Source organism: Egretta garzetta, unplaced genomic scaffold (assembly GCF_000687185.1).
Source record: "Egretta garzetta isolate BGI_Z169 unplaced genomic scaffold, ASM68718v1 scaffold1, whole genome shotgun sequence".
NCBI classification, from domain to species: Eukaryota; Metazoa; Chordata; class Aves; order Pelecaniformes; family Ardeidae; genus Egretta; species Egretta garzetta.
In genome coordinates this window covers 206,132-231,113 of record NW_009258542.1, presented here as the reverse complement: position 1 = coordinate 231,113, position 24,982 = coordinate 206,132, and the positions used below count along the sequence as shown (strand labels likewise).

Genomic DNA, 24,982 nt, shown 5'->3' with positions numbered 1-24,982 from the left:
GGGGGGGGGGAAAAAGAAGAAAATAGTAAAACTTAGCTGTCTCAGTCATCCCAGTGCAGCTGTGTTGGTGCTGGATGTCAAAAAAGCATCCGATGTATGTTGCCGGGTTTTCTTTGGTGGCTCTTCTATAACGGTGATTGTCCAACGCGAGGGTTTTGGCATACTTCAGCAGAATCAAGAATGGTTCTTTCTCTCAATAGATGTGATGCAGACCCATCAGCCTTAGCCAACTATGTTGTGGCGTTGGTCAAGAAAGACAAGCCAGAGAAAGAGCTGAAAGCTTTCTGTGCTGATCAGCTGGATGTCTTTCTGCAAAAAGGTACTGTGCTGTCCACTGTCTGTTCAGTGGTTTTCATTTCGCTGGGGAAGAGGAGGGAGGAGAAAGGATAGTGCATCATTGTTGCCTTCAAAATATTTCTTGTTACCTGTGAATTGAATATTTCTTACAGAGTGTGAAGGAATAAATATCTTGTGATTTTAAAAAAAAAAAAAAAAAAAAAAAAAGAAAATGTTAAGACAAAGTTGTGTAGCTTGGTCTTGTTCATGATGGGTGGGAGGAAATCCTCTGAAATAAAAGCTAGCAATTTGATTTTAAAGTATCAGTCATGCTGCCAGAAGTTTCTCTGACAGATATTTGATAACTTTTGAAAACCTGGCTCATATTAATCTTTCAGGCTTCTGGTGAGCTTTCCATAGCAATTTGGTTCCAATTCAAGGTTTTAAATACTTGAAGTTCTGACACTCACTGGGAAGTTATTGTGCTTTTTTTTTGTGATCTGATGTTAAACTGATGATTAGTCTTTGTGAATGATTTACTCTCATAGAAATTGCTGTAAAGAGGCTGTTAACTGTAGCTAATGGAATAACTGTGGACTTATTCCTTCATCATAAGTTTCAATCAGGTAAATGTGATTGAAGGAAAAGTCTCGGTTTCTGTCTTTGATATGCCTGATTAATTTCTTTGTCTAAATAAACAACCTCAAGTTCCACAAATGTCATTCCAGCTCCTTGAATGGAGTTCAGTGCTTCATTAATCTAAGATGATGATGATGATGCTGTGAGCAGTTCACCTGGATGGCTTTTTTCAAGGACTTCTCTGATAAATCTAACAGTGCCCTTAAATCAATATGTAACAATCTTTTCTTGTGTTCTGTGTCCTCAGAAACTTCAGGGTTTGTAGATAAACTTTTTGAAAGTCTGTACACAAAGAGTTATCTTCCTTCTCTTGAACCCACAAAAGTAGAAGCAAAGCCTGCAGGTCAGGAAAAAGAAGAAGTCAAGGAAGAGGTAACACTTTTTCTGTCTACCTGCCTTTAATTTTCAAATTGCCATCCCATACATTTGAGGGAAAATGTGAAAGAAAAATCGACTTTATTGTGACTTTGTGATCTCTGTGCATCTGAAAAAAAATGGAAAATGACCATTCAGACAAGAACATTTTAAAATCCCTTTTTAGAGTCTACCTTTGAGCTAGATTAATAGCATTCAGAAATCCTATTCAGACGTCCCTGGCAATACGAGCTGATAGTCATTTAGTAGAAGGGTTTATGAGAAGGGGAAGAAGCAAAAACATTTCCAGTTTTGTATATTCTGTGAGGAATAGAAATATGCTGAGGACATGAAATACGGTGGCCTCTATATTGAGGGATAATTCCTCTTAAAAGTGAGGCAGTATTCATTTGCCAACAGTTCTTTCTTTTATTTAGTTTTTAAGTTTTATTGACAAAATTGAAAACAATCAAGTTTTTGGGAAAAGTAAAGTATTTCCACAGTTGTCTAAATATCTTTTTGTATATTGTATAATCCTCTGCTATCACTTGTCTAAGATAAATGGTTTTTTACTTCTAAGTTGGTGATTTTCCAAGGGAAGAGAATGTGTTTGTAGCATCCTAATGTACCAGCTTTGAGAGAGAGTTGGGGAAAAAATTGCTATAGAAGTAAACATTCTTTATTTCCGTATACTCTGATCACAGTTTGCAAAGAGACTTTAGGTTGAATATGTGTTTTAATTACTCTAGAAAAGATGCAAATAAAACCAAAGAGCATATATGAAATTCTAGTTCTTTCCCCTCACTCCAGGGATGTGTATGTCATGCAGTGTTAAGAGCAAAAACTGCTTCTCTCTTTATAAATGGATCATGGGGAGCATTTTTTTCTGACAAGTACTCTAAATGGGCACTCAGATTTGTGCTTTTGTCTGTAAGCCTAAAATAACATGAAGGAAAGACCTTGCTGGAGTTATTTGTTCTGTCTTCAGAGTTAAAACTGGCTGATGGTCATAAAGGTGACAAATAATTGCAGATCAAAATCTGTCAGTCAACCCAAATAAAGCTGTATTATATTGTGGAATGCAGATCCTTATTTGACAAAACATGATTCATCAGTTGAATTAAATGAAAGTTGCTCTTTAGCTTCTTTTCTCTCTTTTCTGATGTTCTTTTTTATCTGAGCATGAGACCCAGAATTACAACAATTTGTGGAAGTAGCTTTGGCGATGGAAGTTCGTAATTTTCAACTATACAAGACTGCCACTTTAATAGTTTTCCAATCCGTTCTCAAAGTACTATCATAATTTATTAAAAGTGTTTTAGAACTACCTTCAGATGACTTAACCAGTGCTCTGGTTGGGGGAAAGGGTTTTGGGGTTTGGAGAGTGGGGGACAGGGAGAAGGCAAAAGAAGATATCTAGGACCGCTTTATGGGACAACTTTACAGGACCAAGATATTAGTTAGTTCAACATCAGTAAGGCCTTGATGATTTGTCATACAGCTCAGTTATTACCTGATTCCTCGTGGAGGACATAAAATAAAAGCAGTATAGAATCATAGCTAAGTCAGGGTTGGAAGGGACCCCAGTTACCATGTGATGCAACTTGTGTTGAAAGCAGGGCCTTAGGTAGGCTATCCAGAGCCCTATCAAGCCAAGTTTTCACAGAATCGCAAGGGTTGGAAGGGACCTTGGGAGATCATCCAGTCCAACCCCCCTGCTAAAGCAGGCTCTCCTAGAGCATGTTACACAGGACTTCGTCCAGGCAGGCTTTGAATATCTCCAGAGAAGGAGACTCCACAACCCCCCTGGGCAGCCTGTTCCAGTGCTCTGTCACCCTCAAAGTAAAGAAGTTTTTCCTCATGTTCAACTGAAACCTCTTATGTTTCAGTTTGTGCCCATTGCCCCTTGTATGTCTACTAATTCTCCTCAGATAATCCTAAACAAGGATGCGGAAAGCCTTCCGTTTTGTTTTAATTGGAAAAAGTCTTTTAAAGATTATTGCATGTAAACTTTTGCCACCAAAATTTACAGTAACTTCTAAGCAGTGTAAAATGGCAGCAAAGGCAGCAAAAGTTCAAAATGGGTTCAAAGTGATTTACGGTAGTGGTATAGCTGACAGACTTCTAAAACTGCTTTTGTTGAGGCCAGCAAGAAATGTGACTAGTTCAACCATGTAAGCGGTTTTTTGCTTTAAAGCATTTATTTCAAAGTGTGAACTAGTGACGTATCTACTTGGAGAAGTAACTCTCCTTAGTTCTGTTCCAGTTACAAGATTCAGAAAATGCCTCGTTTGTAGAATCTAACTTAATGAGACAGAAAGTGCATAGAGAACTTATCTTTCATGAATCCTGTTTAGAAACAAAGTATCAAAATGTTTTTATTTTGGGGCATCTCCTCTGCAGAAAAACCTGACAGATTTGAAGTGAAAAGCCCAACAACCTCTAGTGCTTGATTACTTGTAGTGCTTAAGTATTTTGTGCAAGTAATACTTAATATTGTTTTTATACACGATGCTAACTAATTTGAACTAAATCTTGATCTTTTCTTCATTTAAAAAAACCTGATACTTATCCTTGGTTGGTAGTTGTCTCTTAAGCAAAATTTTCAAGAGTCAGCTGAAGAAGAGCGGGATAGCAGGAAAAAGAAGTATTCCAGTCCGCAGAGAAGCCGTGCAGATTCCAGTGAACGAAGGTTAGTTTTGAACCAAAATATTAATATATTCTTCTGTATTTGTTGACAATATTTAACTGTGGATTTTTACCTCGTAGGTAGTGATTTTTCGTAAAAATAGTGATTTCCTCCCAACTTTTCTCTACCTGCAATGTATTATCTGTATGCTGATCATATGTTTTGGTCACCTTAACTTTTTCACCTTTCCAATTTTTCCTAGTCCTCCTCTTGTTGGTTTCTACAAATGAGTGATTCAACTTTGAGATTCTGTATTTTTCTATGTAATTGGGGAAATTCTGACTCGAATGCTTCGCTGTCCAAATTGGATGGGAAAGATGAATAGTATCTTAACTTGTTGCAAGCTTGTTTTTAAATTTAGTTTATCTTTTCATAACGTGGTCTGCATATGTCTTTTCTAGAACCAGAGACAAAAAGAGAGATGATGGGAAATGGAGGGACTATGACAGATACTACGACAGGAGTGACTTGTACAGAGAGAAGTCTGGCTGGCGACGTGGCAGGAGTAAAAGTCGTAGTAAAAGCAGGGGGTTAAGTCGAAGTCGTAGTCGCAGTAGGGGTAGAAGCAAAGACCGTGATGCAAACAGAAATGTTGGTGAGTACCCAAGGTGCTGCTTTAGGAGAACATCTGACATCACTGATGTGTGGTGTCTCCTATTTGCTGTATGGTACAGGAGGCTGTAGATGTGTTGAGCACTTGGAGCAAATTTTGAGAGCTTTGTGTTCCTGAAATTATTAATTAAAATGCTGTTCTTCAGAGTAGAACAATTAAGGGGATTGTTTTCTTCTTTGCTAACTTCTTAATTTATCCACAGGTGTATACCAGTGGATATCGGTAGCTGATCTTGTTGTGCTGTGTGTGTTGGCAAAGCTGTTGATTATTTTTTTTTTTCCCCCCAGCGATCTATCTTTTTGCAAAATCATGTTACCATCTTTTTCACTTTGTTACTGTGTATTTTTTTAGAGAAGGTTTCTTTGTAATTGAAGTGGTTGCCATGTGATCCATTGTTCTTTTAGGGCTAATTCAGTCTGCTGGAAAAATAAGAAGCACAGAGTACAACAGATTTCAACGCTTGTTGAGTCCACATTAGTTAAGGGCAGGGGGGAGGTTTGTTGTTTCAGGCTTTCCCCCCCCTCTTTATACTTTAAAAGAGAAAGCTGTAATCCAGAATGGAATAGGGAGTAGAAGAATAAATGTGTGTTTTGCAAAGAAAACATTCAGATTTCTGAAGTTAAAACCCTGTTTGCATTATATTTAGTTCTTATTCCATTGGTAAGACTGAGTTCCTTCAGGAACAGTTTAATATGCAGAATAATGAATATTTAAGGAAATATTTGTACTGTTGTGTATTATTTTTTTCTCAAGGCTCTGATATACAGAACAAAGCATGAAGGCTTTACCTAACTTTATTTTTTTTAAACAGAACACCGAGAGAGATCAAAATTCAAGAGTGAAAGGAATGATGTTGAAGGCTCATATAATCCAGTTTCTGTGTCTCCCAGTAAATCTACTGAACAGTATTCCTCTGCACAATCTATTCCCAGTGCTGTTACTGTAATTGCACCTGCGCACCATCTTGAAAACACAACAGAGAGCTGGTCAAATTACTATAACAATCATAGCAATCCCAGTTCATTTGGCAGAAACCCTCCTCCTAAAAGAAGATGTCGAGATTATGATGGTAAACTGTTTCTTAGTTTTCTGTTTCATACCTTGTTTCAATTATTCTGCGACCTTTGGGGTTTTTTAGGTATTCACTAAATAGCATGTCAACATGCAGTAGCATGTGGAGTTATACATTGTATGTAAAAGATGCATGTATGACCTGTATTGTACTGGGGAAATAACTAGTCTTACTGGAAGCAGTTTACTTATAATCTGACAGTTGCTGGATAAGAACATATGGAGTTTGTTCACAGTTCTGTATACGCTTGGCAAATATTTCAACCACTGGCAGTTCTGATAAAGTTTGCAGTGTATGTGTTTAATATAAAACAGGTGGTACTTCTGACCTTTTTTCCCCACAGCTTTTATGATGGATGCATGCTTGTTTGTATGCTTTTATGGAACAATATTCTAACTTGAATTATTTTGAAACCTCATTAGTTGGATTAGTGATTGCATGTTTTCTTTAGTAAGGAATTTCAGCACAAACTGAGATGCTACGAATCGCTTTTTTTTTTTTTTTCTAAAAAGATTATTAAATGTCCTGTTTTGCAGAGCGAGGATTTTGTGTACTTGGTGATCTTTGCCAGTTTGATCATGGAAATGATCCCTTAGTAGTAGATGAAGTTTCCTTGCCAAGTATGATTCCTTTTCCTCCACCGCCTCCGGGACTTCCTCCTCCTCCTGGTATGCTTCTGCCCCCTTTGCCAGGTCCAGCTCGTAATATGAGGTTGCCAGTTCCGCAAGCTCATCCACAGGCACCACCTCCTGTTGTGCTTCCCGTACCAAGTAAGTCAAAACATTGTTCTGTGTTTTTGTATGTTACCAAGTTAAAATGATGGAAGATCTACATGTATTCAGAGAAATGAGTTCAGGTTTCTTTGCTAGCCATGTGATATTCAAAATACCTCCAAAATAATTCTGAAAAATCAGCTTGTAAAATAGGATGTTCCTAGCACTCCAAATTGAATTAGATAAATTGGGCAGGGAAGCAGGGGTGGATATCTTCCAGATTATCTCATAACCCTGTTGGTGTTTGGATTGATCACTGACAATTGGATTACTAGGTGGCTTTTTTTCCCCTAATGCAAAAATGTTGAGATTTAATCTCCTAAAAGTTCTAATAAATTTCTGTTTGTGCTGTATTATCTGCTGCTAAAAAGCAGTGCAGAATTGGTACATCTAAGATCTATTTTAGCTCAAGAGTGATCTCTGATGTGTTTTGCCTTTTTTGTTATCTTACTGCATCTTAAAGTGTAAATTCTATGAAGAAATAGAATATGAGATGTGGGCTTAACTCTGTTTCAGTACTCTATTCCAGTAACATAATACTGGCTGCAATATTTTTATGAAATAGCAGCAGCTATGGGATGAGAAATAATTTTATATAGGATTAACCCTAAACTTTGCATGAGCCTTTTAATAGGTGGAATTGGCGTGATATTGAGTGCACCAACAGTGTTCTGTGATTGCAGTTGTGTCTTGAGAGGTTGAACTCATTGTCCTTTTTTGGCCACGTAGTAAGTAGGAATGTGTATTGTATATGGTGCAAACAAAGCAAAAATAGCTAAATAAATCCCTTGTCTGTGAACTCCTTTTGCCCTGTAGTTCTTGTTTTAAAACTGTGATCTAAATGTGGTTGATAAGATCTCTTGCTCTGAGCAAGCCTTGATTCTCCATGGCAGAGCTGAGGGAGGAGCTGCTTCAGTCAATGCAAGCTCTAACAATAAGAAACCTCTGGAGAAGAAAAGACACTTTTTTTTGTTTTGTTTTGGGTTTTTTTTTTGTTTGTTTTGTTCCTATCTGGGAAAGAGAAAAGGCGTTGGAATCAGAGTAACTTACCTGAACAGGGCTTCTCAATTGACTTTTACTGTAGTGGGATTGTAAATATTTAGAATCTTGACCCCACTCAAAGCAAGGCATAAACAAACTGCATTGAATTGTTTGCACATTTTATCTGTGGAGTTATAAGTCTTAGTGATCTATTCTGTGGTGTCATTGTAGGACCACCTTTAACACAGTCAAGTTTGATAAATAATCGTGACCAGCCTGGGACAAGTGCAGTGCCCAGTCTTGCACCCGTAGGAGCAAGACTACCTCCTCCTTTACCCCAGAACCTACTGTATACAGTATCAGAACGTAAGCAAATACCTTTTTTTACAATCTGTTTGAAATATACATTTTAAAATTCCTCTGTTGATGTGTGATTAAAAATTATTACCTTTATCTTCCTCTGGTACATACCAATCTAAAAAGAAGTCTGATGGCTTTCCTGGTGGTCAGTCCATCATCTGCTGTTACTGTGTGAAATAGCAGTAGTGTTGTGTCCCTGTCTGAGGAAAAAATCATTTGTGAGGAGCTTTGGGTTTCATATGCTCAAAGCAATAGGGTTGTTGCATAAGAAAGGGATCCCTTCATCGTCAAGCTGTTTAGTAGAACATTAGTAGGCAAAAGATAGATCTGCATACCTGTAATTACTATTTAACTTGGTCTTTATTTGTCTCCGGTTTTGGCTACTGCGGATGAGAAAGTTTTTGGGTTGGGTTGTTGTGGGTTTTTTTCCCCCAGCTGTGTATCAACAGTTTCTACAATCTTCATATACATTAGTACTTTCTCTCTTTTTTTCCCCCAGAATCTCCTTAATTCTAGCTTTCTAACTTTTAAAAAAAATGGATGGCTTTCAATGCCATGTTGGACACGTCCATCGTTCTTAACAGAGCTCAGATTTTTTAAAAGTGGGGTTTTTTGAAGGGAAATAGCGAAACACCTGGAGAGTCCTAGATTGCTCAATTTAAATCCAACAAAACTTATGTTTCTTTGATAACAAAAGGAGTAATGGCATTTCCATGTTTTATATGAGCAAAATAAGATAATTAAATCTCAGTGTTTTATCATATTCCCATCTGGGTTTTTTTACATAAATATTTGAATTTTAGTCAAAGGAGGGCTCTAGTTCATGATCCATGTAATTTCCTTTGACTTCCATGCTTTTCAGAACTTCAGTCACTCAAATACCTTGTTAGATAATCTGTTCAATTATCTCCAAATGCTGTCAGGCATTTAGATGTTGTCATCTGATTCTTTGAGCTTCAGAACGTCTTCTAATGGGTGATTCTGTCTGTCTTAGCTCACAGGGCATCACCGACTTCAGTTGCACTATGTAATTCTGTTCTCCAGAACATCTGTGGAGATTCTCATGTCCTGTTCTTGGACTGTTATGGTAGCAACTCCTGGTTGCCCTCTTTCAATCAATCACATGCCAAAGTATGGAGGAGGAACTTGTGGTTCAGCTTGTGCAAGGTTAATGAAAGTTCTTTGCAGAGTCTGAAACTAAACTGTAAAACATCAGTATTGAAATTCTGGGGCATCTGTTTTAAATTGTAGGTCTTCATTTTTGATGTGGAATAAGGAGCTGAAATTTAGCATTCTTCAAATCTGTCCGCTCCCCTTGTATAGACATTCATTTCTGTTCCAGGATGTACTGTGTTTCTGTGGAGGCTTTTCATAGACTTTATTCATCCTAGTCCTTGTATAGCTTTTCCTTTTTACGATTGGAAAAATGCATCATCCTTGGTTTGGACCTTGGGCTGGAGGAACAATGCGAGTCAATTCTGTCATCTTGTGTTCTCATGGTTACCCCTTTTAATTAAAATAATCATTAATACCTTACTGAAGCTAAGCAGTTGATCTCACTCTTACATAAATTAAGAGGATTTAATAGGTAAGTATTGGTGAAATTACCTGATTTCTCAGCTTTCTTTGATTGGAATCATTTAAGTATGTCCTTCCCCAGAAATCCTTTTCTGAAGTAACCTAGACTGTCTGGCAGCAGAGACTGAAAATCTCTTTGCATCTTAGGCTCTGCGGAATAAATGCTCAAACTAAATCTTTTGTTGCTCCCCTTGAAGCACTGTCAGACATGGTGAAGGTTGTCATATAGGCACCTCATTCCTTTCTTTAGGCAGCTCATCAGCAATACTCAATTATTGTGACATACATGCTTTTGACAATCAGTAACAATCAGATTAAAGAACAAAAGGGAATACGCCCAAATAGACTTGGGCGTAAAGTTCAGCTGAGGGGTTTAAATGGCTACACACATTGGCTGTACAACCTCTTTTCTCTCTTCTCTTCATCCAAAACAACTTCCGATTCTTGGACATCCATGCATTTCCTTAAAGGAAAATTAACCCTGAGTCTTAAACTCATTTGAAAAATTCTTTCATTTCTCTCCTTTTTTTATAGATACATATGAGCCAGATGGCTATAACCCTGAAGCTCCTAGTATTACCAGTGCTGGTAGATCTCAGTATCGACAGTTCTTTACAAGAGCACAAACGCAGCGTCCAAATCTAATTGGCCTAACATCTGGGGAGATGGATACAAATCCAAGAGGTAGGAAGGGTTTCTAGTCATTGCTGTTGCTATTTTTGTCCAAGACCGTCAACACTTATTTTCCCCTTTTTCAGGCTGAAGGCAATAGTTTTTCTCGCTGATCTAGTATTTCAGAGCAATTTTCAGACATCTCTACCTTTTTTTTAAAATGCTAATATGACCATATTAAAGTCAAAGCAGCCTTTTTGATTAAAAATAACCACTTGCTTGGGAATGTTACAAGGGGGTTTTTTTTGGTTGGTTGGGGTTTTATTCCTCTTTAGCCTGTGAAGGCACTTTTTGGGTGCTGGGTGCTTCTAGAAAGAAAAATGGTGCAGAAAGATGGCTTTAAGCAGTACAGTCTGAAGACTGCTTTTGATTTGCCAAGGGTATGTTTAGGACCTGGGGTGCAGAGGTGATGATCTACAATACTTGCTTCGGCTGTTGTGATGGTAGTGAAGAGGGGAACTATCATGGCATGGTTTTGTACTTGATGGGCTGACTCTCTCAGCCAAATGTTCTATCTAAAATGAACTTTGCAGGTAGCATTCTAATTCTCCTAGCACATGGAAATCCCAGTCTCCATTTAAGTAATTCTGAATCCTTAACTGGATGGATGTGGATGTAGTCTCTTAGTGGTGACGTGCAAAATATCTTTTAGGGGAGAGAAAAAGTGAAGCCTCTTTAAAGCAATTTTTGTTCTGTTAGCGTAGCTTTCTTTTTCCCTCCTGCTTTCCCCACCCCAATCCTTAAAAGAAAAGATGTTAAATTTCAGTGCTTACTGGTACCCTTCAATGTTTCTTACTCAGTAGATAAGAAAGATATTTTTTTTTCCAAATATTTCCTTCCAGTGACTCATCCTATAAAGGACATGGTTAAATATTATTGCAGAAATTGATGTTGCTGTTTTCATCTTAATGAGCACCATAAAGGCAGGGTTGGGGCTTTATTGCTGGCCCTCAGATTCTCTCTAAGAACCCATTCGTTGTAAGGCATGGGTGAGTGTTCGGCAGTGATGCTTCAGACCACTTGATTTGCTGTCTTTGTCATGCGTGTGAAAGAGTTACTCTAAAATCATCCTCCGAAGTAAGATTAAAACTATGCCTGAAAATGCCCAGTCTTTGTTCTCACCAGTGTAATCAGCAGAGCTCTGGCATATATAAAAGCCACAAAAAATTGACTTACAATTCAGACTTCTTTTTAGGAGTTGAATATTTGGCATACTCAGGAGACTAACAGCAATAGCATAATCTTAAAAAGGTTGTAAATAAATATTTGGCAAACTGTGATCTAGTGCTTTAGCTTTGTGTTTGTAGAAGTTGCTTCAAACTTTTACATCTCTGAGAATATAATTTCATGCCATAGTTGTGCTTAATTAACAGTTTGTTACTGAAAACTGGATGGAGGGATGACAAGGGGGATAGCAGTGGGAGGAATGGGTTCTGGATTGCTTTTTCACAGTCAAGGGAAAGTTTATTGTTTATTCAACCCATGCCACATTGCAGAACCTGAAGTCTGGGACTGGGGACCTAGCCTTGTTTCTTTTCCTCCTTTTTTTTTTCCTTTTCTTTACTTTTTTTTTGCTCTTCTTTTTTCCTTTTTTTTTTTTTTTTTTTTTTTTTTTTTTTGCTCTTCTTTTTTCCTTTCTTGTCTTTTCTTGCAGAATCTGAATTTTCAGTACCTGAAAGATGAAGTTTTAGCTTTGTTTCTTTGAGCTGATGCTAATCTTAAAGGTCAAAATCTCATCCCTGCTGGCTGGACTAAATGTTTATTTTCCTCAGATTGTTTAGTTAGGCTAGCAAGTGATCTCTGAAGTAACGTCATAAACAAAACTGACCAACTTGATAAAGTCTTCCTAATTTTGATGTTTCTAAACTCAATCCTATTTTGCTGTTTAAGTGAAAACTTTTCCGATGTCTCCATTGATGAATGGTGAATAACATGGGCCTTTTTCCTTTCCTCCAGCTGCCAATATTATCATCCAGACTGAACCTCCCATTCCCATTACAAATAATAGCAGCAACGTAACTAGAGTTGTCCTTGAACCAGACAGCAGGAAAAGATCTCCAAGTAACATGGAATGTCCGCCATTAAAGAAACCGTGGCTGGGAAAGTAAGAATTAACAACTGCAGTTGACTAATTGGAATGCACATTATTGCTATCAGTGCTGTGAATATCACTATTCACCAGTCCCTGTAATTTGAGCTGATTGGGTCAGGAAATCTGTGTCCATGTGATACGGAGACTAAATATTTTGTGGTGGGAGGAGCTCTTTTTTGTTAATATCTAGAGGGTATACTTTTACTGAGAAAAATGAAAGATAAATGTGCATTTTACTGAGAAAAATGAAAGATAAAAGTGCGTTAACATTTGCTGCCTTACTTAAGTACATGTTTCCCTATCTAAATTACTATCTTGTTCTCATTTTTTTCTAGGCAAGCAAATAACAACCAGAATAAGCCAGGATTTTTGAAAAAGAATCAGTATACTAATACAAAATTAGAAGTTCGAAAAATTCCACCAGAATTGAACAATATTACACAGCTCAATGAACATTTCAACAAATTTGGAACTATTGTAAATATTCAGGTAAAAAATAAAGTTCAGTTTTATGCCTGTATGTGGGTATTTTATTTTCCCTGAAGCCTTCTTGAATATTGCGGCTGAACTACATTCCTTGAGAAATCTTAATGGAGGCTAGCTGGGAGAGTAGGAAATCAAATTCAAACCTTTTCTTGGTCTACTCCTTATTATTATCTTAATTCTGTAAAAATATGTTGGCTTCTGCCTCCATATGAGGTCTTATTAAATTTGAAAGGCTTGCAGGTTTAACAGTAAACCAACTCAGGTTTCTGAGCAACTTGTGTATAATTTTTGAAAAATATCTTCAAACAGTTTGTCTTGTATGATAGTCCTACAGTATTTCATAGTCAGGATTTTGACAAAGATGCTACAGGAGAGTCTTTATATGCATCAGTTTATTACCACTTTGCATCCTAGAACTGCTCAGTTCAGTGGTGTTCCTTGCACTGTAAGAAGGGGAAAAGCACTATATAAGCAAAACACAGGTAGTTACGTGATTTAAAATAGCATTTAATTTCCATTTATTTTTCTAGACAAAACAGTTGCCTCTTAAGTCCTCAATTAGAGGTCTAAATAAGAGAGATATCTGGGAAGCATCTATGTTTCTTGAGTTGATAATTTTATGTCTTAGTATGTTTTAAATGCATTATTTCATTATTGAAGTGCAGAAAGCACCACAGTATCTTTTGGGCTATCTCAATCATTATACTAGAAACTCCAAGATAAGTTTTTATTCCTGTGATTAGTTTTTAGAGGAAAAAAATAGTCTTATTCAAGACTGTTAAGATAATGCTTCTTTGAGAATATGGTGAACATTTGCATTGTACATCCTGGGACAGCAGTCTTCTTTCAGGAGATTAGAATAAAGAACTCTCAAGTCGGCATTAGGTTGTCTTCAGTCATACCCCAGTGGCAGTTCGCAGCACTGTGAATATGTGATACTATTTGGTGGAGGAGTCTCTTTTAATTTTATTTTACGGTGTATAGGCTTTGCTGCAAGTACATGTAAGATTTGCCAAAAGGTACTTGGCTTTAACTACATAGAATGTTTTACCGGTGTTTTGAGCTGTTAATACCATTGGACATCTCACTCATTATTGCAGATTATTTGTCGATTGGTTTGCTACTGGTTGAGTTGTTTTCTTCCTTGAGAAATAATATATTCTAATGAACTTTTGATTTAGGTTGCTTTCCAGAATGATCCTGAAGCTGCTCTAATTCAGTACTTAACTAACGACGAGGCTAGGAAGGCAATTTCCAGCACAGAGGCAGTTCTGAACAATCGGTTTATAAGGGTACTGTGGCACAGAGAAAGTGAACAGCAGTCCCCATTGCTGCAGCAGCAACAGCAGCAGACACCCACACAGTCTCTTCATCACCAACTTCACCTTCAGCAGCAAGCCCTGACCACAACTCCACCTGTAACAATGCACAGCAATCTGTCAAAGGTATTGTGCTATCGTAAACTAGCGATTGAGCGGTGAAGGTTATCAGCATTCCTAAATGACTGCTACTTCAAAAAAGCAGAGTATGTAGTCTTTTTCATTTTTTTAATATCTATTGATACACAGGTGATGAATAAACCACTGGCATCTGGTGCCTATGTCCTCAATAAAGTCCCAGTGAAACGTCGCCTTGGAGCAGCAGGTGGAAACCAGCCTGACTTAAGCCAGTCTGGGGCTGTGGTAGAGGATTCTCAGGTAAGTTTACAAAGGCTGACCATCTTCATACTTCCACTTAAAGCTCTGGCCTGTTAGCTAGGAAGGAACTAGCAAATAGAGCTGGTGAATTGTTCCCAGCTGGTTCTGTTTCTTTCCACCAGTGTTCTATGCAACCATGGTCAGTTGCTTCTTCCTAGTTTCATTAGTTGTTTATATAAAATTAGAATACTGATACTTTGTTTCTGAAGTCCCTAAGTAGCATAAAATAATTCTGGCAGTGCTTCACAGAGAACAAATTTGAGAGCCTGTATATGCTGTCAGCTTTTTGTTGGTGAATCTAATTGCTTTCCCAGTGATTTTTGAGCTGATGCTGTGCTTTAACAGTAGTGCTAGAAGCTTATAGAGTATTTCTGCATAGAGTTTAAGCTGATACAGTTTAATTCACACTGATATCACAGTGCAGCATGTGTTCTTGGTCACAGAGAAATCCTTTTAAGAAAGGAAGTATGCAGGTGAGTTGCTGCCTTATTTGATAAGAAAGTGTGATGTTAGACCATGACTGCGAAGCTGAATGTAATGCAGATGCAGATCAGCTTCAGTGGTCGTCTTACTGGATATCAGGATACAGATGGAGTTTTGGATGAAGAAGGAAAGAAAGTATCCTCGGCAGAAATCCTTTTAACAAGCATTTAAGCTGATTGCTTCTGAGCAAGTTGACTGTTAGACTGATGCCTTTATGCATGTGTTTTAATTGACTTGGTCTTCTTGCCTCATTGCACAAATCTGGAAGTCTGTGTTCATGTTTCACAGAATACGTTCCTCTCAAATTCCTTGATGGTATATCACATTTGTTTTAAGCTAGTACATACCTTTGTGTCTGTGTTTGTACTATTTCAGACATTTCCTACTTCTACAAGCCACTCAAAAATGGTTTACAGTTCTTCAAACTTAAAGACATCTATGAAGCCTGGTGGAGGGTCTAAACCTCACGATGTGCAAGAAGCCCTTAAAAAAAAACAGGTACTTTGCTATTCATTGGCTGACCAACAGTATAGCAATCAAAGTACTTGTTATAAAGAAAGGTTTGACAGGCAACTTAAACCTCAAATATTGTTCTATAGCTTTCTACGTTTGGGTAGTTCTTGTCATCGTTATCAGACTATCTTGCAAATGCACACTGAGGTTAATCATGGGGAAGCGCGTATTTCTTACTTGACACATTTGGTCATGTGTGGGTTTTCTGGGTTTTCTTAAGGCATTTCTCTGATTTTAATCCCTGCAGGTGTGAGACACTTAAGTGACAATGTAGGATATGTTTGTTAAGAGGTGTCTGAAGGGGGCAAAAACTTTACTAGTAGAGTACTTCACAGCAGGAAGTTAGCAACATTTTGTTGTTTTTTTTTTTTCTGGATCAGAGGGACTTTGTACTCGTGCGTTTTGCAGACTAGTAGTTTTCATTATGGCCTTCACTTCTATAGCTTGAAGAAAACATTATATATATGAGGACATATAATGCTAGAGTGCTTTTTACTGATTGAAAGAATTTTCTTCTCATATAGGAGGCAATGAAACTCCAACAAGACATGAGGAAAAAGAAGCAGGAGATGTTAGAAAAACAAATAGAATGCCAGAAAGTAAGTCTGGAATGTCTTCTAGTAAATACGTTCTGATTTTGTAGATACCTGTCTGTTCAGTGTTGTTTTTTCCTGGAATTGTATATTCTTGCTCTTCTATTCTATACGTAGATGTTGATATCCAAGCTGGAGAAAAATAAGGCCATGAAACCAGAAGAGAGAGCAGAAATAATGAAGACCTTAAAAGAACTAGCAGGAAAAATATCTCAGTTAAAGGATGAATTAAAAACTTCATCTACAACTTCTACACCATCAAAATTAAAGTCCAAGACAGAGGTATTTTTTGCGCAAGACGCTCACCCGCCTGTCTTTTGTAACTATTTCTAATATTATGTCCTAAAAATGCAACAGCATTAGATCAAAACACTTCCAAGCAGTATTTTGAATTCGAGAGTGATAACCATGGACAAGCAAGCTATGGTTTTAAGGAACTCGCATGACCTAGTTTTGCATCTAGCTCGTTTAAGCTTGTTCCAATTCTGAAGGAGAGAATTCTGGGTCCTTCAAAAAAATGGGTTTGGGGAGGGGCATGGAGGCGCAATTAAAACAAACCATTTAGAGGAAAGTATGGGTGTTGCGTGCTGATCTGTCTATGTCATTTAAATAAATGTATCGCTGAAGAAGTGGAACAAAACATTAAGAGCACACATTACACTTCTGCTTTTCTCTTCCATTTTTTGTTTCTGCACCTTTTTCCCTAAGGCACAAAAGGAACTTTTAGATGCAGAGCTGGACTTCCATAAGAGACTGTCTTCTGGAGAAGACACAACTGAACTGCGAAAAAAGCTAAATCAGTTACAAGTAGAGGTGAGTTTGCCTCGACCGATGCTTTTAATGTATTTATGATATATAAATGTTTTAAAATATTTCAAACTGAGGAATTTTTTTTGCTTTCTTCAAACAGGCTGCCCGTTTAGGCATTTTGCCTGTTGGTCGAGGAAAGACAGTGCCAGCCCAAGGAAGAGGACGAGGACGGGGTCGTGGTGGGAGAGGAAGGGGCATGTTGAATCATATGGTGGTGGATCATCGTCCCAAAGCACTGACAGTTGGAGGCTTTGTTGAAGAGGAGAAAGATGAATTGTTACAGCACTTCTCTGTAAGTATGAGGTCATGTAAAAAAAGAAAAAAAAAAAAGAAAAAGGAAAAAAAGAAAAACCCAAAGAGGAGAATTGTGGCCAAACTATAAATCTGAGATTAAGTAGGTAACCAATACCCTGGATGTGGGCTTACTTGCAAAGAGAGGCATGCAAAGAACTTTGTCAATAACTGTTTCTTTTCCAAATTCTGGAAGATGCAAGTGGTTTTGTTTCTGATAGTGCAAGCAAATCAAAAGACTTCATCCTGAATTCATGGAACAAGCTATGCATAAACAAACGGTTTCAAGAGTTATCAAGGCTGTAAATGTAATGTCTTTTATGGCTGCTTTACAATAGCTGCCCAATGCATTCTTTTAATGGGCAAAGCTTAATAGCTTACTCCTATTAATTCTGCATTAAAGTAGTTTAGAACAGACACTAGAAAGCTGAAAAATACTTATCAGCCTCTCTCTGTTTACAAATTATTTTTCAGATTAGCATTTCATACCATTTATCTTGTTTCTTTCTAGCTCAAGAAGCAAAGCACTGTTTTGCTAAACAGGACATCAATCTTTTCAAAGTAGTTACTTTTTTTTTTTTTTTTTTTTTTTTTCAAAATCATGGTAGGGCAAGTAGGGTGCTAGTTTGCAAGCTCAGTTAACAGATGTATTAGCATCATAACTAAGTTAACATAATAAAGGAAATACTGATTTTGCATTTTCCTTAATTACTCTTTCCAGAATGAAATGTTTTCATGTGCAAAGCTAGTAAATAATATTTATCTGGGGGTTTTCTACATAAATATTCTGAATTTTACTCAAAGGAGGGCTCTAGTTCATGATCCACATCACTTTCTTTGTGATTTACATGCTTTTCAGAACTTCAGTCACTCTAGTATCTTGTTAGATAATCTGTTCAATTATCTCCAAGATAATTGATAATACCTGATAATTGAGATAATATCAATAATATTATGTCTCTGATAATACCATTCTCAGAGAGATCATGTAATACTTCATAAATAGACCCAGCATGAAATCTGAGCTTGGTATTTCTGGAGGCTCCTTGCAAAGCAAGTGACTGATATGGAAAATGAATTTTGTAGAATGTTACCCTTTAGAGCTGGATACAGAAAAGCAGTAGACTTCTCGAGCGAGATGGTGATCTGAAAGCTTGTTTGTTTCTGCTTTGAGTGGGAACAGAGAACTTTATAGTTCTTCATGCAGTGGGGTAAGCTGTGCTCTGTGGGGAACTGTTACTCTCTGATTTGGCCTCATTGCTTATCAAAAGGTTAGAGGCCACTGCTACTACTTTGATTAGGTAAATTCAGTGAAAAATGTTGTGTGGTTTGATCAAGAAAACCAACCTGCTTTGAGGTATGATAACAGTGCCGTAAATCCTGGGAAAAGTCCTAAGAGGGGACCAGAGTGCCTTTTTCAAAAAGATCTTTGCTTTATTACCATTTCTGAGAGACTTCATGGTTTTGAAAGTTTTAGCCACCTTTAGCTGCTAAAACCAGTAAAAGTTTTGACAAACAACTAGTGCTGTTACTCGAGCTATTATCTTAATGGCATCTAAACTACTTTTCTTCTGCTATTCATATTAAATCTGAAGTTGACTGTAATTTTCTTTTCGACTGCTTGTACTCCATGCATAAATCCCTTTTTTATTTGTTTTAGGGTTGATGGTTTGTTTTGGGTGGTTTGTGTGGGGTTTGTTTGTTTGGTTTTTTTACTATTTAACTGTCATTGCTGTGGTCATTCCAATTTTCACCGTTATGCCATATATAAATTCTAAAAATGCAAACTTTTTGTTAATCTAGCCACACTAGATTATATTTTTTTCCTCCTCCCAGTAGAACGTATTCAGGAGCTCTATAGCAAAGTTTGATTCCTATTACTGACATCTCTTGCAAATTAATGAGCTCTAAACAACTTGCATAACAGGTCTGAAGAAGTACAACAATGAAGGGCAAAAGAGAATAAGGGAAATAGTGAATTCAAAGAAGTCACTTCTGAGCTATAAATTAATACTTATTTCCTTTCTTCCTGCAAAAATAAGCTTCACTTATTAAAATAACAATAAATCTGAGCTTTTGCTCAAAAACATAGGTACAAATACTGCAATATTGCTGGATGATGCAGCTGAGATTTCTCTGGCTCTCACTTTTCTGTCCAAAAAAATAAGGTTTCAGTGGTGTTTCAGTACACTGCAATTGTAGCACACGATCATCACGTTTTTTGAGGAGAATATTACTATTGTTCCTAATGGATTTTTCTCTCATAGAAATTTGGAGATATTGAAGACCTTCAAGAAGAGGATTCCCCATTAAGTGTTGTTCTAACTTTTAAATCTCGCTCAGAAGCTGAGAATGTAAGTAGAATAATGAATATTCTTTTTTTCACTGTTCTAAAATAAGAATTTTTAACTTCTTATGGCTGCCTTCTTGTACTTTAAAATTTAGCAGGCTTTGATCCCTCTAGTTTGAGCTAGATAGTGTGGGTAGTTGTTGCTACTGCGCATAGTGTCACTAAAGGGGGAAATACCTCCTTCCTTAGTAATAACATAGCTCTTTTGCTGATAAAGGTTCAATGTCATGGTCAGTTCAGAGCTCTGTTAATCTTTTCAGATTGCTGGTAGATGAGCATTATTTAGCAGATTCAGGTTTGAGTGAAGTTGCTGTCGGAAGACTGAAGTGGATGATTGTGGCTTTTGTTTGAGATCTTCAGATGTGCTTCTGCATGATGTTCGCTGGGTCTAGCTCATTGTTGGCAATCTTAAAAATTCTTTACTTGATCCTCTTTTTGAAAATATGTTCATTTAAAATACAATCTAGGCTGCTAACCAAGGATCCCGGTTCAAAGACCGAAGGCTACAGATATCATGGTACAAACCGAAGGTACCTTCTGTGTCCACAGAAATCGAGGAAGAGGAGCCTAAGGAAGAGGTATGAAAATATGTTGATAACCTAATCGCTCTTCTGGGAATCTAATAGCTAAGAGCTCTTTTAGAATACAGTTTTCTGTTTACTGAAGAAATTTCATAAAACACATTTTTGCAAAACAGAAACTTAACTGGTTTTGAATAGTCAGGTATGTTTTCCACATTTTTAAAAAGGGAAAAGAAATAAGAAAATACATTTTCTGGATGGGACGTTGATTTGTCAACTATGAAAATAAACTTCACATTCTCTATATGCAGGCTGCTAATCTTCTTACTTCACAGTATTAATGCTCCACCGTGGGATAAGTTACATATATTCATTCATGTAATTATGAACACATTAAGCATTTAAAGGTTTTTTTCTGTCCAGGCATTTAACAGAAAACTGTTGTTTCAGAGAGGGTGGGTGGTTGTTTATTTCTGCTTGCTTTGAAGTTTGGCTTTCTTTCCCTTTCTTGATGTATGAGGCCACCGTTCTTTCTGTAAAACTTGTTGAATGTAATTGTGTGTGTTTCAGTGAGACGTATGGTAAACAAGAACCTGATATAAACTACAACTGATGCTGTGTTGCATGGCATGTTTCCTAGGATACAGCATGGAACTTCTTTGTTTAAAAGTACGGGTTTTTTTTTCTCTGTCTAGGAGACTGAAACCTCGGATTTATTTTTGCACGAAGATGATGATGATGATGACGAAGATGAGGATGAATCCCGTTCTTGGAGAAGATGAAACTTGATATTGGAAATGTATAATTTTAGGAATATAGTTCAAGCTACATCTTTTAAACATTTATTTAAGGAAGTTGACGAGCCAAAAAAAGCTTTACTTTCTTTTCAAACCACACGATTTAAAGTGAGCGAAGTTTGTTACAAAAACATTTCGGATATAGAGCTGTGATACTAAGCTAGCCAAAGGCCCAGTAACTTTTTACATAATTATCAAGCTCACCAGGGTGGTGATTTTTTTTCTATTTAAGAAGGATAAAAATGGGGGGGGGGGGGGGGGAATTAGTATTTTCTTGTCCTCTTTTTGTGTCACCTGTGTTACCTTGTTTTGGTTTTTTTATAATGTGATTGATTTGTTAGTTTATAATTGAAAAGATATTACAGGTTTTATTTAGCAATATTATGGGGTTAGGGGAAAGACGCAAACTTTCATTAAATGTTATGAAAGAAAAAATTGCCTCTTGCTAATTGAAAAAGGGTAGCATTTTATTTCATATGAAATCACTTATTGCAGGAATTATTTGTGGCTAGATTCATAAATCTTTTATTTTGGTATGTTTGAAAGCCACATGGTTTTTATGTTCTGCTTTTTGTGAGAGGAGATGGAAGAAGCAATTTAACAGGGTATTATTATAATATTGTCTAGTTCACTCTGTTTCTTCAAATTCTGCTTCACAGAAAACATCAGCAATGACATGTATTTGAGTGAATTTTCACTTACTGTTGATTTTCCTCTGTAGTTTCAGTATAAGGTTCAAGTTTAAGTTAGACTGTCTGTTTACTGCATTTCAGTATTTCTGAGCATGAATGTAGTAAGTTTCATACTTCCTCAAACAGAAAAACAACTGGCAGCCGCCCACCAGCCGGTAGAAACTCTTCCTCCTCTCCCTGTTACCCAACTCTTTGTTTATGTTCAAACCAAATCCATGAAGCGCTCAGAGCAAAATGCTTTTTAGCCAACAGAATGTCAGTGTCCTGCTCAAAGACTGGCGTTAAACCAGTGCTTGAAGGGGTAAGGCTTCAGAGGAGTGTTCAGAGCTGGTTTTGGAAGGTTATTAATTTCTCTCCAAGGTAGTTTTGTTCAGACCCACTTAAGATGGTGAACACCATTACGTTGTCAGTTGCCTTACTGTTGTACTGTTTTAAACACACACACACAGACACCCCCCAGAAATGGTGTATATTCTGCTAGAAATGAGGATAACAAGTTCAGATGCTTGAGCCATGTATCTTAACTGTTACACGGCTCTTGCAGATCACGAACGTGTTACCTAGTAAGCATTTTCCTTGAGTCTGTCCATTTGTACCGTACACTTTTCAGTACATTTTATGTACGTTTCTATCCCGAATAAACAGAATGTCGGTGCAAAAATGCTCTCCTCCTTTGAATAATTAGTTTACCAATATATTTCCCAGCAAGTTCATGACTGAAGAAGTACACACATCCAAACCTTTAAGTTACAATGGCTCTGAACTTGGCTAGTGGCGTGTAGTTGAGCATGCCTTTGGGTTGACTGTTCCCCTAACTTTGTTATCCTTTTGCCGTGGTGGTCTATCAAAAGTCAAACCAGTATAATTTTCTATTTCCTTGTCAGTTGAAGGGAATATGTCTTTCAGTATTCTGTCCCTTCAAGTTGAAACCTCACCTCTCTAAATAATTAGGACTTCCCTGCTAATACTGAGGCTAAATTACAGACGTGAAGAAACGAGGGGAAACCAATCCTCCATACTTAGAAGAATGTCTTGCTTTTCTCCCATCATCTCTAATGGGTTTTTTATTGTCTGTGGCTCAGTCAGTGTATATTTTGAAAAATCCATTGCAGCAAACATATTTGAGTCCTGACCGTTTAAAAAAAAAAAAGATAGAGGGAACAAAAGGATTTATATATTTTTTTGTACAGAGTTTTTTCTTAAACTGTATAATTTTGTAAATATTTTGCTTTTTTGTGTACTAAAACTACCAGCGTGTAGATTTCAATAAGAATTGTTGTATTTTTGTATTTGGAAAATGAAAATTACAGTGAATGAATGAAGCTGTAAGAAAAATTGCAGTAGCCTTTGACACACGTAGAATGGGATTCCTTTTCATATGGTTTTAGCTCTAAAGTGGCACCTGACTGGCACACTGTGTTCAGGGACACTTGCCCTTGCCCGGACACGCTGGCTGTTTGAGTTGGACGAGGTAGGAGGGAAGCGAGTGCAGTAGCTTTATTTAATGATTTTTGAGAGCTTCATAAGATTTCTTCTTTCCCTCCCCCCCCCCCCCCCTCTCTCCCAGAGGGGGGGATATTACATAAATCCTCAAGTGACATCCCAAACGTGATTTCAAAACGCTGAGGCACAGAAGTGAGTTGGGCCTCTGAACTTAGCTTGTGTATGGAAAGAATGCGATCACATTATTGGGAATTGAAGTGATGGGCAGCGTAGCGGTATCTGACTTCTGGTGTTTAAGGAGGAGGAAAGCTGTTTGAAAGTCACCTTCCTTTTGCCAAAGCTTGCGGCTCTCCCCGTGTTAGGGTGTGCTAGGCTGTATTGAACTGTTTGGGGTTTTTTGTTTTGGGGTGGGGTTTTTTTTGTTTGTTTTAATAGGTAACATGACAGTACAGCACACTTTATTTTTATGGCAACACTTTATTGTGAAATTTCACGTGTACTTTCAGAGAGTATATTAGACAAAATTTATAATCAGCAATGTGACCTGTGTACACCGGCCAGTGTATTTACAGGTGATGTGTAATCAGATGTCACCAGTCTGAACTTAGGGTATGAACGTTGAAAGAGTACGTGATAAGGAAAGAAAGTAGCTGTTATGAAGAATTATCTCCCGTTCCTTGTTGAATTCACCTGAGCAAAAAGAACAGAACAAACTCAAGAGCTGAAAAAATGAATCTGAAAACAGTTGCCTGCTTATTGTGAAAACAACACTCTTTATTTTTAACAAAATCATGTGAAAAGGAATAAAGTTCCTCTTGGTGTATAGTAAACTTGTACTATAGTTTTTACAAATTGTGAACTTGTGTAATAGTATAATAGGAGATATTGTTGAATTTCTAACTGTTTATACATTTAAATTCATATATGTAATGTTTGTTTTATTGATTACAATCTGAATTTCTAAGATGCATGTTGACTTTTTTGCAATAAAGATATACTACGGAATGGTTCAAGATTTAGAAAAGACAAAAATCTAACTTAAATAAATTGGACAGCAGAACCATTCCAAAAAAAATTACAACTATCACAAAAAGAGCGTTATCACTTCTTTGGGGGGAGGCATATGTGTGAAGGGGGTATTTATTTGTACAGAACGTGTGTGCAAGTTTGTTAATAGCCAGGAGAAAAAAATTCAAGTGTATCTGTGCTTTGAAACAGTACTAATTAAGACAGGTAAATTGATTTGGGGCTGGGGGGGGCGAGGGAATTCCAGTAAAGGCTATTTTGTTTTGGGAAAGGTTCAAAGTTTAACAGAAAAGGAAAAATGCTTTATGGTGGCTTCCACAGTCTCTTTTACATCTTTGCAGTATTGCTGGGTTATTGAAAATAGCCTGTACAATGCATGAAATCATACACGTGCAAATACTAACCCCCTTGCAATTTGGTCTGAGAACTGATTTATTCTGTTATTAACTTCTCTCTTGGTCTTTGCTGCTTTCACTAAATTTTGTCATTCCCTTCTCTTTCCTGTGTTGCTTTTGTGAATGTAAATGTTCGTTTGGGACCCAAGATTTTTACAAGCCTTTTCTCTTGCATTCCCTTTTCGTACGTGTATTGTTACTGGGCTGTGATAAGACTTTTTTTTCTGAAAACAGACTAAAATTTTACAAGGGTGGGATTTTTTCCCCTTTTTCCTTGCTTCACCGCACTCTTGTTTTGAAAAACGGGGGCAGGAGAGGGAAGGAACTTGCTAGTATATTTAATAGCTGTATCTGTATCGCCATCTCCCTCCCATCCCTTTGTGGTCCCGCAATGTAAATGTTTTAAAATGCGAACTGGCTTTTCTGTGTTGATGAAGAGCCTCTTCGTAGTAAATGTGGGGCTTTTGGACATTTTCTCATTGCCAGTAATTGAACTTCAGAATCTTTCCACAGTCTGCTTTCCTGCCAACAACCACCAAATAATGCTCATTCTGCAAGACGCAATGAAGTCCTTTAAGGAGATGGAGCCTTGACACTGAGTAGGAAATGCTGAGCGTTCAGTTCAAGATGCTTCCTTCTTCCTATGTGGTCAAAACTAACTTTAATGGCAAAAGGGAATAAAAAGAACTTGAAAGGGGGCTAGCGTTTTTTCTGTGTGGCTTTGGATTTATATTTTTTTTTCCCCCCCAGCTGTTTCAAATATCACCTAAATGTTCCCCTGCTAAA

At 37.3% G+C, this 24,982-nt stretch overlaps 1 protein-coding gene across 4 annotated transcripts; it reads left to right on the top strand.

The window, feature by feature from the left end:
* The first annotated feature begins 151 nt into the window (after window positions 1–151).
* RBM27 (RNA binding motif protein 27) lies at window positions 152–22,886 on the top strand. Of its 4 annotated transcripts, XM_035902828.1 has the most exons (20): window positions 152–319; window positions 1,163–1,287; window positions 3,855–3,961; window positions 4,360–4,553; window positions 5,383–5,640; window positions 6,180–6,413; window positions 7,629–7,763; window positions 9,870–10,019; window positions 11,964–12,111; window positions 12,435–12,588; window positions 13,767–14,030; window positions 14,154–14,282; window positions 15,141–15,263; window positions 15,803–15,877; window positions 15,989–16,153; window positions 16,580–16,684; window positions 16,782–16,973; window positions 19,240–19,326; window positions 19,790–19,900; window positions 20,539–22,886. In XM_035902828.1, the coding sequence occupies exons 1-20, from the start codon at window positions 181–183 to the stop codon at window positions 20,623–20,625; spliced, it is 2,982 nt and encodes a 993-aa protein (XP_035758721.1). In that variant the 5' UTR covers window positions 152–180; the 3' UTR covers window positions 20,626–22,886. The 4 variants fall into 4 exon arrangements, with proteins under 4 accessions (XP_035758721.1, XP_035758729.1, XP_035758734.1 ...); XM_035902836.1 differs by lacking the exon at window positions 7,629–7,763; XM_035902841.1 differs by lacking the exon at window positions 9,870–10,019.
* The last annotated feature ends 2,096 nt before the right edge of the window (window positions 22,887–24,982 follow it).